Raw genomic sequence first — 13,925 nt, forward strand, 5'->3', positions numbered from 1 at the left:
TGGCTCTCCGGACGCCGAGCCCGGGAAGCCGAGGGCGGTGGGTTCTGCGAGCGAGCGGCCGAGGCGGCCGGCGGCGCGGCCGAGGCGCTGGGGCGGGCGCGGCGGCCGCTGCTTCTCCTGCCCGGGAGGTCGGCGCGCGCCGGGCGTCCGAGGAGGCGCCGCGGCCCCGGAGTCGGGGCCGCCCGCCAGGCTCTCCGCGCGCCTCGCCGAGAGCTCCGGCCGGGGAGCGGCGGAGGGCAGAGCCGCCCGGCTCCAGCCTCGGGCCAGCAGGAGGCTCCGCGCCCGGACGCCGGCGACAAGCCCTGGTCGCCGAGCCCAGCAGACGTCCCCGCCGCCCCGCAGCCGGAGTGGACATGGGCTCGCGGGGCGGCGCGCCGGGCCGCGGGACCCGCAAACTTTGCTAGCCCGCTGGGCGCGGAGCCGAGGGCGCGCCCGGGCCCGGCGTCCCCTGGAGGGACCGAGAGTCCCCGGATTAGGCGCCGGGGCGGTGGAGCCGAGGGAGGTGGTTCGGCCCCGCCAGATGCCGCCTGCAAAGTTAGAGAGAAGAAAACTTCAGCTCCAGGGAGATTCGGACCGCTATGCTTACCGCGCCTCCCGAACCCGGCGCCCCTGAAAGAAGCCCCGCACCCGCATCTGCCGCCGCACTCGCCTCTCGCGCGGCCCCGGGGGCCCGGCGCCCGGATCGGCGGTGACTGCGTCCGCGCGGAGCACCCAACCAGGGGGCGGGCAGGGGGCGGGCAGGGGGCGGGCAACGTGGCCACGGGAGGAAGTTTCCTGAAGTTGTCGCTTTATTCCGGAGCCCGGCCCGCGACCCGGTCAGATCGGTGAGGCCGCCTTGCCCGGTAGAAGAAGTCGGAGTTGGGGTGCCAAGCGGGGAGGTGCCCCGAGACCGAGAGCGGCTTCATCCTCCTCTTTGCTCGCCCCTCGCCTTCCCGGAGCGCCGCGGGGATCGGACTTGTACTAAAGAAGAGGAGGAAGGGTTGGGGTCGCCAGCGTCTCCCCTCCCCGGCGGATACCGCTCCGGGCCGGAGCCGCGTAGACAGCCTCCCGGGACGTAGCCACGGGGTACCGGACCTCACCAGGATTATAAAACTGTTCGGAAGACCAATCCCCCGAAGAAAACGCTGGTTGCCATGTGGGGACCACTGATCTGGACTCTGCTGGCCCTGCACCAGATCCGCGCGGCCGGAGCCCAAGGTACAGTGGGGCTGGGGAAGGGGCGCGGGAGGGGCGCGGGGAGGGGCGCGGGAGCTCGCTGGCCTCACGGTCGCCTCCGGGACCCCGGGCTTGGCCTGGGCAGAGCCCTCTCCCGGGAGTTTCAGGCCCCTTTCCCCGAGTTTGGGGGCTCTCTTTGGGGGGCTGGATTGGTCTTGCTGAGACTTGTGACTTCCGAATAAGGGAAGGTGGGGGTCCGTGCTGGGAGGCGTCGCTCGTGGAGCCTAAGAGGAGTCGGGGGGGTCGCTACCCCCCCCACCCGGGCTGTGGGTGCCCTCGGGCTGGTGTGGGAGGGGCGCGCCGTTCCGTGCCGGGCTCAGCGCCCGGCTGCACCCTGCTCCTCAGGCCGGGCTCCTGGGTCCCCGCTCGGTGTCCGCGGGGAAGGGCAAGGCCCTGCCGGGCACGCGCTGGCCGCCCCGGGGCGAGGCAGTGGGGCGGGAGGGCGGCGGGAAGGAGCCAGAGTAGAGCGCTGGGTTCCTGGATGGTCGCCCCGGGAGGGCAGTCTCGGGGCCTGGCCAAGTCTCGGAGCCCGCGCCTGGCTGCCTGGCCGGCCGCCGGGGCTGGGGGTGCTTCGCGGTGCTCGCCGGAGGCGAGGTCTGAGGCCCTCTCCTCTCGCGCCCACCCCCCTCCCCTCCCCCCGCCCCCAGACACACTCAGCGTCCCGCCTTTGCCTCCAGCTCCACTGGCCGCTCCAGTGTCTCTGCCGCCGCCGCTCTGACCTGTAGCTGCCTGGCGCAGCCTCAGGGTGGAGAAGGGCTGGTGGGTTTGGGGTGGGAGTGCTGGGAAGGAGGGGGAGGCGTGATCGATCCGCCCTGCCCCCCTCCAGAGGGCGGATGCCCAGACATACCGCCAGTCCTCGGGCAGGTCCCAGCGGGGGAGGGCGGCTGCACCCGTGCCTCCTTCTTGCCTTCGGTGTTCGTAGATCCAGACAGCAGTGCCAGCGGTGTCCGAGCGGCGCCTGCTGGGGGCGGCGGGAGACGAAGCCTGGACTGAGCTCCAGGACTCCCAGGGCTTGGCCTTCCTTCTTCCAGGCTCGGGAGGGGGCCTGGACCCACCCAGGGGGCGCCGGTCTGCGGAGGCTGCAACCTCGAAAGGGCCCCACCCCATCTCTGGAGTCCCAGAGTCGCAGGGACTCCAGTGAGCCCAGCGTCAGGCATCCCAGAGAGGCAAGATCAAACAGATAAAAATAATCAGCTCTCACTCACAGGGTGGAGAGGAGGGTTTTACAACGTAAGTTGCGTTAAAGCACTTAGAAATTTTGTAACGGGGCCCTGTAAATGTAAGATAATAAAAGTTATTATTTTTATGATCATCATAAAATCTTCCAGGAGGCAGGGACTTCAGAGGTCGTCTTATTCTAGTAGCCATTTAACAGATGGGAAAACTGAGGTCTAGGGGCATTAGGTGACTTGCCAAAGGCTGCTGGGTGATCTGGGGGCGGGAGTCTGGACTGGGACCAGGTGAGTTCTAAGCCCCTCTCTCCCTGGAACTAGGACCATCTGCAGGTGGGGTGGGCTTGCTGGGACGGGGCCCTTCTTCTAAGGGTCCAGGGGGAATGTGAGGCTGGCAGAATAGAACAGGTTAGGCCTGGGGCACCTCGCAGACGTGTTCTGAGATGTCCATGGGGTCACTAGCTGAAAGCCAGGCGACTGGGAGGACTCTGAGGGGTGTCCGTCTCTATCTGGCTGCTTCTGATTTCATTACTGCACAGACTCCAGTAACCCCACGATTTCCCTGGGCAGGTGGCTCGTTAGTTCTTGTCCCATCCAAAACCAGGCTTGTAAGGAGTTCCCAGGGCACCTGAAGTTCCTTCCTTCTGGGTCAGCAAGTCGTTTCCATGTCCCACCTCCACACCTGTCCCATCCACCGAAGTCCAAGATTCCACGCGGCCGTCCTGCTGAAGTTCAGGCCAGGCCACCTCATGTCCTTGTGCTTCCAGAGGGAGGGGCTCGCCCTGTCAGAAGTGGTGAAGGTCTCTTTGATTGATTCACTCTCTCTCCCGCTTCTCTTGTTTGCTGCGGGCTTGAGTGTGGCTGCCCAGGTTCCCTGCTGCTCCGTTGTGTTCTCTGGCTCCAGAGAGAGTGTTTTCCAGCATCCATCGGGTACTCTCCTTCCATTTGTCTCCAGGGCGGCAAACCATGCAGAGGATTATGGGAACTTGGTCTCGGCCCAGGTCTGGGGGCACTGTTGCGTTGTGTGTCGGGGAAACAGGGTCAAGCATGGGGTTCCAGGGGGTTGTTTCTCGTCTGCTTTAGGGTTAGAGAGTGGAGTCTCTCCTTTGCTTTTGTCTCCATTGGCTTTGCTTTTGAGTTTGAGGCGATGCCGTTAACCCTTTGGGGTGGTTAGAGCCACTGGCACTGTGTGTCACTTCTGAGCCCATGAGCCCCGTTCTCTAATAATGATGATACAGAGTGAGGGACCAAGCAGTCTTCCTCTCTTGGGACAAACCTCACATTGGCTGCCAGATTTATCCACACAACCTAGTTTTTTTCAGGTGCAGAACCTGGGTAACACTACCTGTTTATACTGAAAGCTACCATTTGATCGTTTCCCCTGAAACGTGATGTCACACGGTTCCCACTCTTTCCCCGAACTAAGCGCAGGGTGTTGTAAAGAGAGCAGAGCACGTATGAGGATACCAGGTATTCAGGGGGTGCCTAGCAAGTGCCTGGCATGTAGAAGGTGCTTAATAAAGGGTAATTGTTATTTTTGTTGTTATTATGATTCTTTGTACACTATTAGCCAAGGGGCCACGAGGAGTGGTTCCTGGGCACCCACTGAAAAGGCCTTGAATGCCTTTTCCTCACCCAAGACCCTTCTCTGACTCCCTTCTGTGGCCGCATCACCATGACCCAAAGTGGCCCTCCGGCGGTCCCGATCCAGACCCCCAGGCATTCGGATTGGAGGGTGTCTGCATTTTAACAAGCACCTCGCAAGATGTTTCACGTGCCACTGCTGGTGGACATCTCTCGGAGGCTGGGAGGCTGGAAGGAGGGCGGCAGAGCCCAGCCACCTGGTCCAGAAGCTTCTTTCAAGTGAACGGTGCCTGGGGGAGGAACAGAGGGGAGTCTGAGCTGAGGGAACCAGGCAGTGGGAAAACCCTGAACGGAGATTGGGAAGCCCAGCCCCGGAGGATCCCGAGGGCTCCAAACGGAGAAAGTTTACTGCTGGGAGGTGATCACAATAAACGCCAAACAGTACTCAAGGGAGTGGGATGAAAGTTTAATGCTGTGGCTAAGCTATAATAATTAATTACTGACAGCAAAAAATAACTTATTGATCAGGGCTTCATACTCATTACCACAAGGCCGACTGGCGTGCTTGCCTGCGGCTCAGCTGGTACGTGTCAAGAGCCCCCGCCCCATGCGAGGGCGGCCCCAGGGGTGTCCCTGTTCCCTACCTCCCCTTCTCCCAGGGCCAGAGAGGTGGCTCTCGGCCCCAAAAACCCCTCGCCCTCGCCCTGTGCACCCCAGGGCTTCAGCTGGGCAGTCTGGAACATTCTGGCTGTGGATTGATGAGTGACACCGTTTGGTGCTTGTATTGGCCGCAGAAGATCACCCCTGCCTGGGGTGGACAGACTCAGGACCCCCCCACCCAGAGACCAAATCATGCTGGCAGCCTGATACCTGCCTCAGAAACTCTCCCTTTCGTATATTTGTTCGGCAAATATTTATCGACCGCCTCTCCTTTATGTCCTCTGCTGGAAGGCCAAAGTAGGGGCCAGGAACCTTGTTCCGTCAGGGAAGGGAGGCTGGGAAAGAGGCCAAGTCCTTTACAGCAGTTTTCTGTTTAAATAGTGCCTGAACGGCCGACCTTAAAATAATGTGTTAAACTGCATATTGGTATGCACTCGATCTTGTACCACAGGACACAATTGGGCTGTAAGCTAAACGGTAATAGAGAATGAGCTTGTTCTCTGTCCTGAGGACTAACATGATCAGTACATTTGACTTGAAAGAAACATGAAAAATCATCTAGTGCTGTCCCCTGCCTACAAGCCTGGGACGAGTGGCCATGTGGTCTCTGCTTGCATACCCCTGGCGATGGGGGGCTCACTACCTCACAAAACAGGCTGGTTGTTAGACAGTCGTGCTTTATGTTGCTGAACCTCCCTGTGGCTGGTTATCCTAGGATTTGGCTGTGGGTGAAGGAGTCCTCTTATTGGCTGGAACCTCGCCCTCCCTGCCCTCTGACTCCTGGCCCCTCAGGGAGTCAGGACACTGAGTTGGAATTGATGCAGGGTGTTAGGGTGCTGCCTGCGGGATTTCCACCCTGGCCCGCCTGGAGCACATTGTTGCAGCAGACAGCCCTGGAGCTGCCTGAAGCGGTGGGAATTAGTCATCATAAATTTGGGGCCTTGGGATGCCAATAGCAACAAATGGGCCAGCAGCAGCCCCACTGCCTGTAACGGAAAGGAAAACAGGCCGGTTGCTGAGACATCCCCGCTACCAACCCCGCCACTCCTCGTCCTCCCACCCACTCCTGTCCTCCGGGGACAGAAGGTGGGGCCAGTGAGTAATGCTGAGCCAGGGACCCACCGGGACTGCTCAGGGTCCTGGAGGGAGGGGAGGGAGGGGCTGCACAGCTTGTCTCATCAGACTCCCCGAGCCAGGTGTCTGGTCCAGAAAGCCCCTCTCTGAGCCCGGGAGCCCCACTGAGGCCCCTCTCCTGCCGATACTGGAGGTGCCAACATGGCAATGGAGATGGCTTCCAGCCTGGTCCTGGCCTTCCTCTATCACTGAGCCACCGGGAGCTGAGGCCCAGTTTCCTCATCTGTAAAATGAGGAAACGGAGTTAAAAATAAGTCTTGTATACCACTCCTCCCAGATGTCTGCACAGCTCAGTCCTTAGTTAATCGGGCCTTTCCTCTGATGTCCCTGATCCGTCCCTAAACACCCTGTAACGTGGCATCTCCAAGCACCCATCCCTGAGCCTGCTTTCCTCTCTGCACAGCCCTCAGCTCCACCTGACATATATTGGCTTGTTTACTGCTGGTCTCTCTCATGTGGGCGGGGCTTTATATTATCCCCTGCTGTATCCCAGCTGCTAGGAGAGTGCCTGGCAGATAGAAGGAGCTCAACGAATATGAATTAGTGAACGAAGAATACATCACTGAATGTGTGAATAAGTGAACGCTTACCTACGGCGTAAAGCCCTCTGTCATCTGGTCTCTACCTGCTTCTCCAGCTCCTCTCCAGCCGCTCGCCCACTCTCATGGGCCCCTCTGCACATCACTTACGCCCCGTGCCGTGGAGCCTCCACTGCGACGAGCGGCCAAGCCCCTCGGAGATGGGAGCCCTGCCCTCCAGCCTGGGCTTCCGTGGAACAGTGTTTATTTGTTTTAACTTTTTATTTTACATTGGAGTAGAGTTGGTTAACAATGTTGCATTAGTTTCAGGTGTACAGCAAAGTGATTCAGTTCCACATATACATGTATCGATTCTTTTTCAAATTCTTTTCCCATTTAGGTTGTTACACATTGATAATATTGAATAGAGTTCCCTGTGCTGTATAGTAGGTCCCTGTTGGTTCTCCATTTAAAATATAGCAGTGTGTACATGTCAATCCAGGATAGTGTTTCTGCTGAACCAGGAGCCCTTGCTCAGACTTCCGCGCCCCTGTTGCCAGCCTTCTCACCTCTGGCCCTGCAGGTGAAGCTGCCTCTAGCAGTAGGGCCTCTGGGTTGCGTCCTTGCTGAATCTCTATCAGCTGAGCCCCATCTTTCGCTGGGGAGGAAGTTGGGAGGACTGGTAGGGGGCTTAGGTAATGCCCCCATCCAGGCGCGGAGGCACCTTTTGAAATACATGAGAGGGGAAGACATGCATTTACAATTAAATACTCTAGCCCGGCTCACTTCCCCTGGCAGCCCATTGGCCAGAGCTGATCACGTGGCCCCACCCAGTGGTCCTTCCCTGGCAAGGGAGCTGGGAAGTGCAGTCTTCTGTGTGCTGTAAAAAGAGCATCTCGACGCGCACTGGTGATGTCGAGCATTCCTAATAACTGCAGAGATGATACTGTGGTCTCCAGAAGAACATTTCTTACAGAGAATCACTTCACCCAAGACAGGGCCGTCCCTAAAGCATTCCCCTCCCTGTCTGTGCTCTTACTTTCCTGCCTTCTGAGGGTTTTTTTCCCTTAAGCTGTTGAGAAGTGGCATGTAGAGGGGCCAGTGCCTTGGAACTGGGCCAACCTGGGTTCCAGCTCTGTCAGTTTGGGTTAATCTCTGCTACTTTGCATTCCATCACTTACATGCTCAAGCCCCGTTGGCTTGTTTGTAATACAAGGAGAAGTCAATGAGATGACACCAGCAGAGCACTCGGCATGGAGCCTGACATATCAGAAGCACTTAATAAGCTAATGTAACTATATTTGTGCTTCTGTATTTGCCCCGCCAAAGGGTCTTCAGATTGGGTCTCAGGTTGCATTTTGTTTCCAGATTCTTCCCCCTGCTATCTTTTCTCCATATTTCCCCCGTATCTTCCTCTTGCTTCACTCTCTTTTGCTTCCTCCCCGGTGTAGAAAGATTTGGCCTCCTCTCCCCATGCTAGGCATCTAAAGAGGGGAAGCCAGCTCACAGTTGCCACCCAGTTCTTTGTGTCAAGTGCATTACAGTCATTACCTGCCTCTGACCTCCTTCACCTCCAACGTGTGGGTAACCTGAGGCTCAGAGCCATTGCCTGCGCAAGGCCCCACAGCTAGGAAGTCAGGATTTGTACAATAGTCAGGTCATGGAAGCAACGTAAATGTCCATCGACAGACAAATGGGTAAAGAAGGTGTGGTACATGTACAATGGGATATTACTCAGCCATAAAAAGGAATGAAATGGGTCATTTGTAGAGACGTGGATGGACCTAGAGATGTCATACAGGGTGAAGTAAGTCAGAAAGAGAGAAACAAATATCGTATATTAACACATACATGTGGAATCTAGAAAAATGGTGCAGATGAACTGGTTTACAGGGCAGAACTCAAGATACAGACGTAGAGAACAAACGTATGGACACCAAGGGGGGAAGGGAGGGGGGTGGGATGAATTGGGAGATAGGGATTCACATATATACACTAATATGTATAAAATAGATAACTAATGAGAACCCGCTATATAGCACAGGGAACACGACTTGACTTTGCTGTACAGTAGAAACTAACACAATATTGTAAACCAACTGTACCCCAATAATAATAATAATAAAAGAAGTCAGGATTTGAACCCAGGGCTCTATGGGGCATCTTTCCACTGCCCCCCACTGCCCTGCACCTACACCACATCCTTCACTGATATCTTCCCGATGAGAGATGCCCAGCCTGTTGTGCTGTGTGGCCCAGGGGCGGCAGTGGACTTTGGAAGTCGCCCTGGGAATTCATTCTCTTTCCCCTCCTGACCCTCCTGGTTCTTGCCTCTGCCCCAGTTGTGTCCTCAATGGGCCTTAAGCTGGCAGAACATGAGCGGTCAGGAGGGGAACCCCTTCCTCCCATGCCTCCTCTACTGCTTTCCCCTGTCCCCTCCCTGGAGATGTCTGGGGAATCTCCTGAGGGTCACCTGGGGCGTTCATGGCTGGCTGGCCAGTGACCGAGCTCTGGAGTCTTCTAAGCTGAATGGGGTGGAGAAAAGCAGCCATTAAACTTGGATGCCATTTAGGAAGCTATTAGTGACCTGCAGGGGTGATGAAATTTTGATGATGTGCTAATCCTGAAAGGAGGAAATATTATTGGCTGTAATGCAGCCCATTCAGGGAGTTCAGCTTCTGGGGTGGACACAGTGACTCTTCAGGGTCCGGGGGCCCCACACCTGGACTCCTCCACAGGGGTGCAAATGTGCAAATGGGGAGGGAGGTGTGTTGCCTAAAGTCTGAGCAGTGACTCCTGCACAACTGCCTTGTCCCATATTATGTGAGCCAGGTCTGAATCTGGTACAGATGCCCCATTCCTTGCTTTGAACTACGAGGGCCAATCCAGCGTCTACCATCAGAGGGTCCAGGTGGGACAGAACAGGCCTCTAAGGGGCCTGAAACATACACGACTCCTTGAATTCATTTACCCGTCATTTACTGCTTGGATGACCTTAGATCAGTTACATAGCCTATCGGTGCCACAGTTTTTCCATCTGTAAAATGGAGATAACAGTCGTCCTCACCTCCCAGGGTTGTGACAAGATTTAATGAGATATGCTAAGCTCTTAGGACAGAGCTCAGTGTATAGCAAACATGGAGTAAGTGTTCATCATTGTCATGGTTGTCATCTCGGTGTCAGCGAAGCAAGGTCAGCTTTGGGCCTACAATTTGTCATGCGCCCTGTCCCCAAATGCCGCTGCTCTCTTTCTCTTTCACGGACCTGCCGGTATCCTCTAAACTTCCATTATTAGGGATTTATTTATTTGGTTGAGACATTCCCTGCCTCCAGCTTAAAATGCAAATACGTCACTGAGAACCCACATATTAAGCTATTATCAGCTGTTCAGGCCTTGAGGTGAATGTTTTTACTGGATCCTTTCCTAAAAACTCAAATTTCTGAGGGTAGCGTTCACAGACATCTCATGTGTCTCTTCACCCCAACCTATGAAGGATTTTGGCCAGAAGGTGTTGGTATTAACCTTGTTAGCATTGAAGTTCAGAAACATGAAGAAACTTGCCAAGGTCCCTTGCCTTGTAAGAAAGAGACAATGAGAGGAGGTCAGCTGCCTCTTAGATCATTGCTTTTGGTCTGGTCAGAGCCTCCACCATTCAGGAATGGCTGACCATGCTGCTTGGGGATTTGGGAGCTGTCGCACTGGACCACAGGCTCTACCCCAGCTTGGGTGGGTGCAGGGGTAGGGCACGGGCTGTAGGCTGGAATGGCCTCTCCTCTCTCTAAAGCCCTTTCAAGATGCCCCGTCTGCTCTCCCACAGGGTCTTAGTGGTAGCATCTGAGTGCTGAGCCCCCTTGCATCTCCCCCTACCCACCCCACTGATAAGCCTTTACCCTCATGGCTTCCCCCACTGGGTGCCACCGCCAAGCCCTCCCCAGTCTGGCCCTGTGCACGGCTGCCATCTCACCTCTCCCTCCCCCCACTCTCATCCTCCACCATGCTCACTGCCCACCCCCCCAAGCCATCCGCGCCTTTCCCTCCTGCCTCCCCTCTGCACCCCATCCTCCCACACACCCCTGGGTCCCATGGCTGGAATGCATCCTCCCAGATGCCTCCGAGCCGTCGGGATGCCAGCGGTCTAGATGTCTCCTTTGGCACTTGGCTTTGTGGATTCTGAATTATCTTTTCGTGTGTGTGACTGATTTCTTTAACTACAGACTCCTTGAGTTTAGATTAATAACCCTTCATCAACAAGGAGAGAGGTATGAGACATAAATTATTGTTCGCCATTAATGAAGTTAACCCTTTAAAGCAGGGTGCTGTAGGGTGATAGTAACATCAGAGAGAAGGTAATAGGCTTGTGGGCCTCAGAGGCCACACCCCATTCTCACTGGGTCCAACCTGGCCCCCATGTCCTCCGTGGGAAAAGGTGGGTGCATATGTACAGCATTTCCAAGCGCTTCCGTGAAGGGCTCTCGCAGTGGAGGAGGTGGACACGTGCCCTGGGGGACCTGACCATGCGGCCTGAAGCTGCCCACCATCCTCACAACCTTTTCCTTTTTAACATTTTCCTTTTTAAATGCGTGAAGTTTTGCATTTCGTTCCACAGTCTCCCTGAGTTCTATTTTAACACACAAAGGAGATTTTCAAGCCCATTGATGTTGCTGGAAGATGTGGTATGTCTGCCCCCTGGCTTCCTGAACCCCCGAGATAGAGGGCAAAACTTGGCTTTGAAAAACTTGAATGAGGTGATCTCTTGGGTCACATCATCTGTGAGATTCCAAGATGCTTTACACATATATATTTCCAGCATTTGTATTTAAATGTTTCTGTAACATATCCACTTCGGAAAGTAGTTGTGTCCCAAATGTAATCGACCCCGGGCCACTCTGACCGTCCGCCGGGGTGGTCTGGTGCCTTCTAGGTCCCTAGAGGACCCTGCTGCTTAGATGGTTGGCGTTTGCTGGGTATTCCCTTAGCTTCCATACCATTAGTGGGCCTGTCCCCTGGCCTGTCCCTGGGCCCTCCCTCCTTTCCCTTTTAATTTGCACGGGACATGCCACCAAATGCATCAGACTTCATCAACTCTACCACTGTAGCTGTGACTGAAAAAGAGCTGGGGGCGGGGCACGGAGTGAGGGCCTGAAGACTCCCTAGTAAGAGGCGCTAGGCTCTGTGAAACTGTGCCCCCGCCCAGGGGTCTTTCTCACTGACGCGCCTCGGTGGCTTCCAGGAGAGCCGAGGTGACCAGAAGCCCATCCTCTAGCCACGCAGGGCCTTACCGTAATCTGCATCCCAGCAGCAGCTCCACGCCCGGCCCTTGCAGCGCTAACTAAATGTTCCAGATCGACTTCAGCCACCCCCTCCCGACTCCTCTTGAAGCTCTTGGGCTCCTGGAAGCAAAGCCCAGAGCATGCATGCCGTCCCAGACTCCCCCGGGGCAGCCAGCCTTCCCCGCCACGGCTGTTTGTTCCTCTCTGCCCCGGACTGGAGGCAGTGCTTCTGCCCTGAGACAGTGCCCAGCACTCACGCCTTCCTGCTCGGTCAACCTTGAAGCCTCCCCACTCGAGCGGATGCTCACTGGCTTTGCGCAGCTCCCGGCCCGGTGGCCCTTGACCTCCCAGTTTGGAACTCCCTGCCCTGGGGGAGCGGCTGTAGGCAGGGGGTGGGCGGGCAGGCCATGGAGGGGCCAGAGCTGCCCGGGAGGCCCGGGGGGAGTTCCTCATTAGCTCTGCCCCAAGCTCATTACCGAGCTGTGCATCACTGGGTGTCGTCAGGGCGGTAATAAATACGCCGCTGTCAGCGTTGATGTGATTTGCACTAATGAAGAGAAATCAGCCGGGGCGAGAGGAGGTGCCCCTGGCTGCGGCTCCAGGGGCTGCAGAGCGCTGTCCACTGCCCATTCTCCCTGCCCCGGGAAGACAGAGGCCAGGCGCCGTCCACTGCCCATTCTCCCTGCCTCGGGAAGACAGAGGCCAGGCGCTGTCCACTGCCCATTCTCCCTGCCTCGGGAAGACAGAGGCCAGGCGCTGTCCACTGCCCATTCTCCCTGCCCCGGGAAGACAGAGGCCAGGGCGTCAGGGAGAAGGAGAGAAGTGTTGGCATCTAACCGCTTTCTCCCGGGGCCTTAGCGGCTGAAGAGCCTAGAAGATGCTGGAAGCCTTCGGGGGAAAAAGGAGCATTGTTCGGCCCCAGGGAGGGAGGGAGGGAGGGTGTGATGGGGGGCCCCAGCCTCAGCCTGGGCCCTGGGCAGAGGCAGTGGGGATCTGCTGGGTGAACCGCTGTGCTCTTGACGGTTCAGCCTCCCTCACGGGGCCCTGGCTGAGAGCAGCCGCAGGAAGGTACTGGGGAGAAACACAGGCCCATTGTCTGCGCCCCCCTGCCTGCCACCTCGCCTGCCTGCGATGTTAGGACCCATTGTCTCTCCAGGAACTTGGAATGTCCAGCCCCAGGGTGCGGGGAGCAGGCCTCTGACTCCAGCTTCCCCTGTGCCTGTGCTGTGTGAGAGCTCAGGGGCCCTGGACCCGCTGCCTCTGAGATGCTGACACACAGCTGGGGACGAGGGAGCAGCCCCTTCGTGGTGCTAGGCCTTGGGACACCCGGGGACTGAAGAGAGTCCGAACGAAGGAGGGGTACCTTTGCATCTGGGGCCTCGGGAGCACATTCTTGGAGCCAGGTGTAACCTGCCTCGTTACGGGAAGTGAGAAGGTGGCCCGGAGCGGTGGGGCTCACACCTGAACCTGCATCGGATTCCCTGAAGGGCTCGCTAGGATGCAGATTCCTGGGCCCCGCCCCCAGAGCATCTGGTCTGGGGGCGGGGCCCAGGAGTGTGAGTGTGTAAACAGGTTCCCAGGTGATGTGCTGCCGCTGGTCCGGGGGCCACACTTTGAGAAGAACGAGCCTAGAGGTTTGAGAATCCGAGGTGCCACACTGGTGGCCATGACGAGCCACTTGTGCTGCGATGGGCTCTGCCCGTTCCCCGCCGCAGAGGACGGTGGTGAAGCTCCATTAGCAGGACCCGTGAAATACGTGCTGCACGTGGGAAGCAGGGACCACCTCCCCTTCCTTCTTCTTTTCTCATCATCAGAAGCTCTTGCTCCCAAAGTCCTTCCTTAAAAGGGAAAGAAAAAAAAAAAACCAGCCCAGAGGCCTCTTTCCTGGGAAGGGAAGGGCAGGGGGTGACGTCCTCACCGGCTGAAGCAGGTTTTGCTAGAAGCGCCGAGGCAACCCTAATGCGTCCGTGGATAACAAAACCCCTCTTTGCTCTTTGAGCGCTCTCTCAGCACCTACTGGGTGCCAGACACAGGGCCTGGGCTCCAGCACAGGTTAAGGCAGGTCCTGCCTCTCAGATTGTTCATGGTCAAGTGTGGGCATCAAGCATGTGGTCAGTAGTAGAGGACAGGGTGAAGGATGCTATTGCAGGTGGGAACCAGGTGATGGGGGGTGCAGAGGGGTAACCTGAGAATCCTGCCCCAGCGGCGGAGGCTTCCTGGAGGAGGTGACCTTGAAGCTGAGGTCTTCTAGGATGGGAGCTGCCCCCAGCGTCCTTAGGGAACATTGGGGGCTTTGTTTTTGTTTTAACATAATAAACTGTACCTATTTAAAGGGTACAACTGGATTTTTCTTGACACACGTATAACACCT

At 57.0% G+C, this 13,925-nt stretch overlaps 1 protein-coding gene across 2 annotated transcripts in view; it reads left to right on the top strand.

The window, feature by feature from the left end:
* The first annotated feature begins 952 nt into the window (after positions 1-952).
* The window catches only part of SDK2 (sidekick cell adhesion molecule 2), a 267,499-nt gene continuing 254,526 nt past the window's right edge, over positions 953-13,925 (top strand). For both annotated transcript variants that reach the window (XM_067715828.1, XM_067715829.1), the window contains exon 1: positions 953-1,197. In XM_067715828.1, coding sequence (XP_067571929.1) covers positions 1,134-1,197 — 64 coding nt within the window. In that variant the 5' untranslated portion in view covers positions 953-1,133. The remainder of the gene's footprint in view (positions 1,198-13,925) is intronic.

This window comes from Pseudorca crassidens, chromosome 19, assembly GCF_039906515.1.
Source record: "Pseudorca crassidens isolate mPseCra1 chromosome 19, mPseCra1.hap1, whole genome shotgun sequence".
NCBI classification, from domain to species: Eukaryota; Metazoa; Chordata; class Mammalia; order Artiodactyla; family Delphinidae; genus Pseudorca; species Pseudorca crassidens.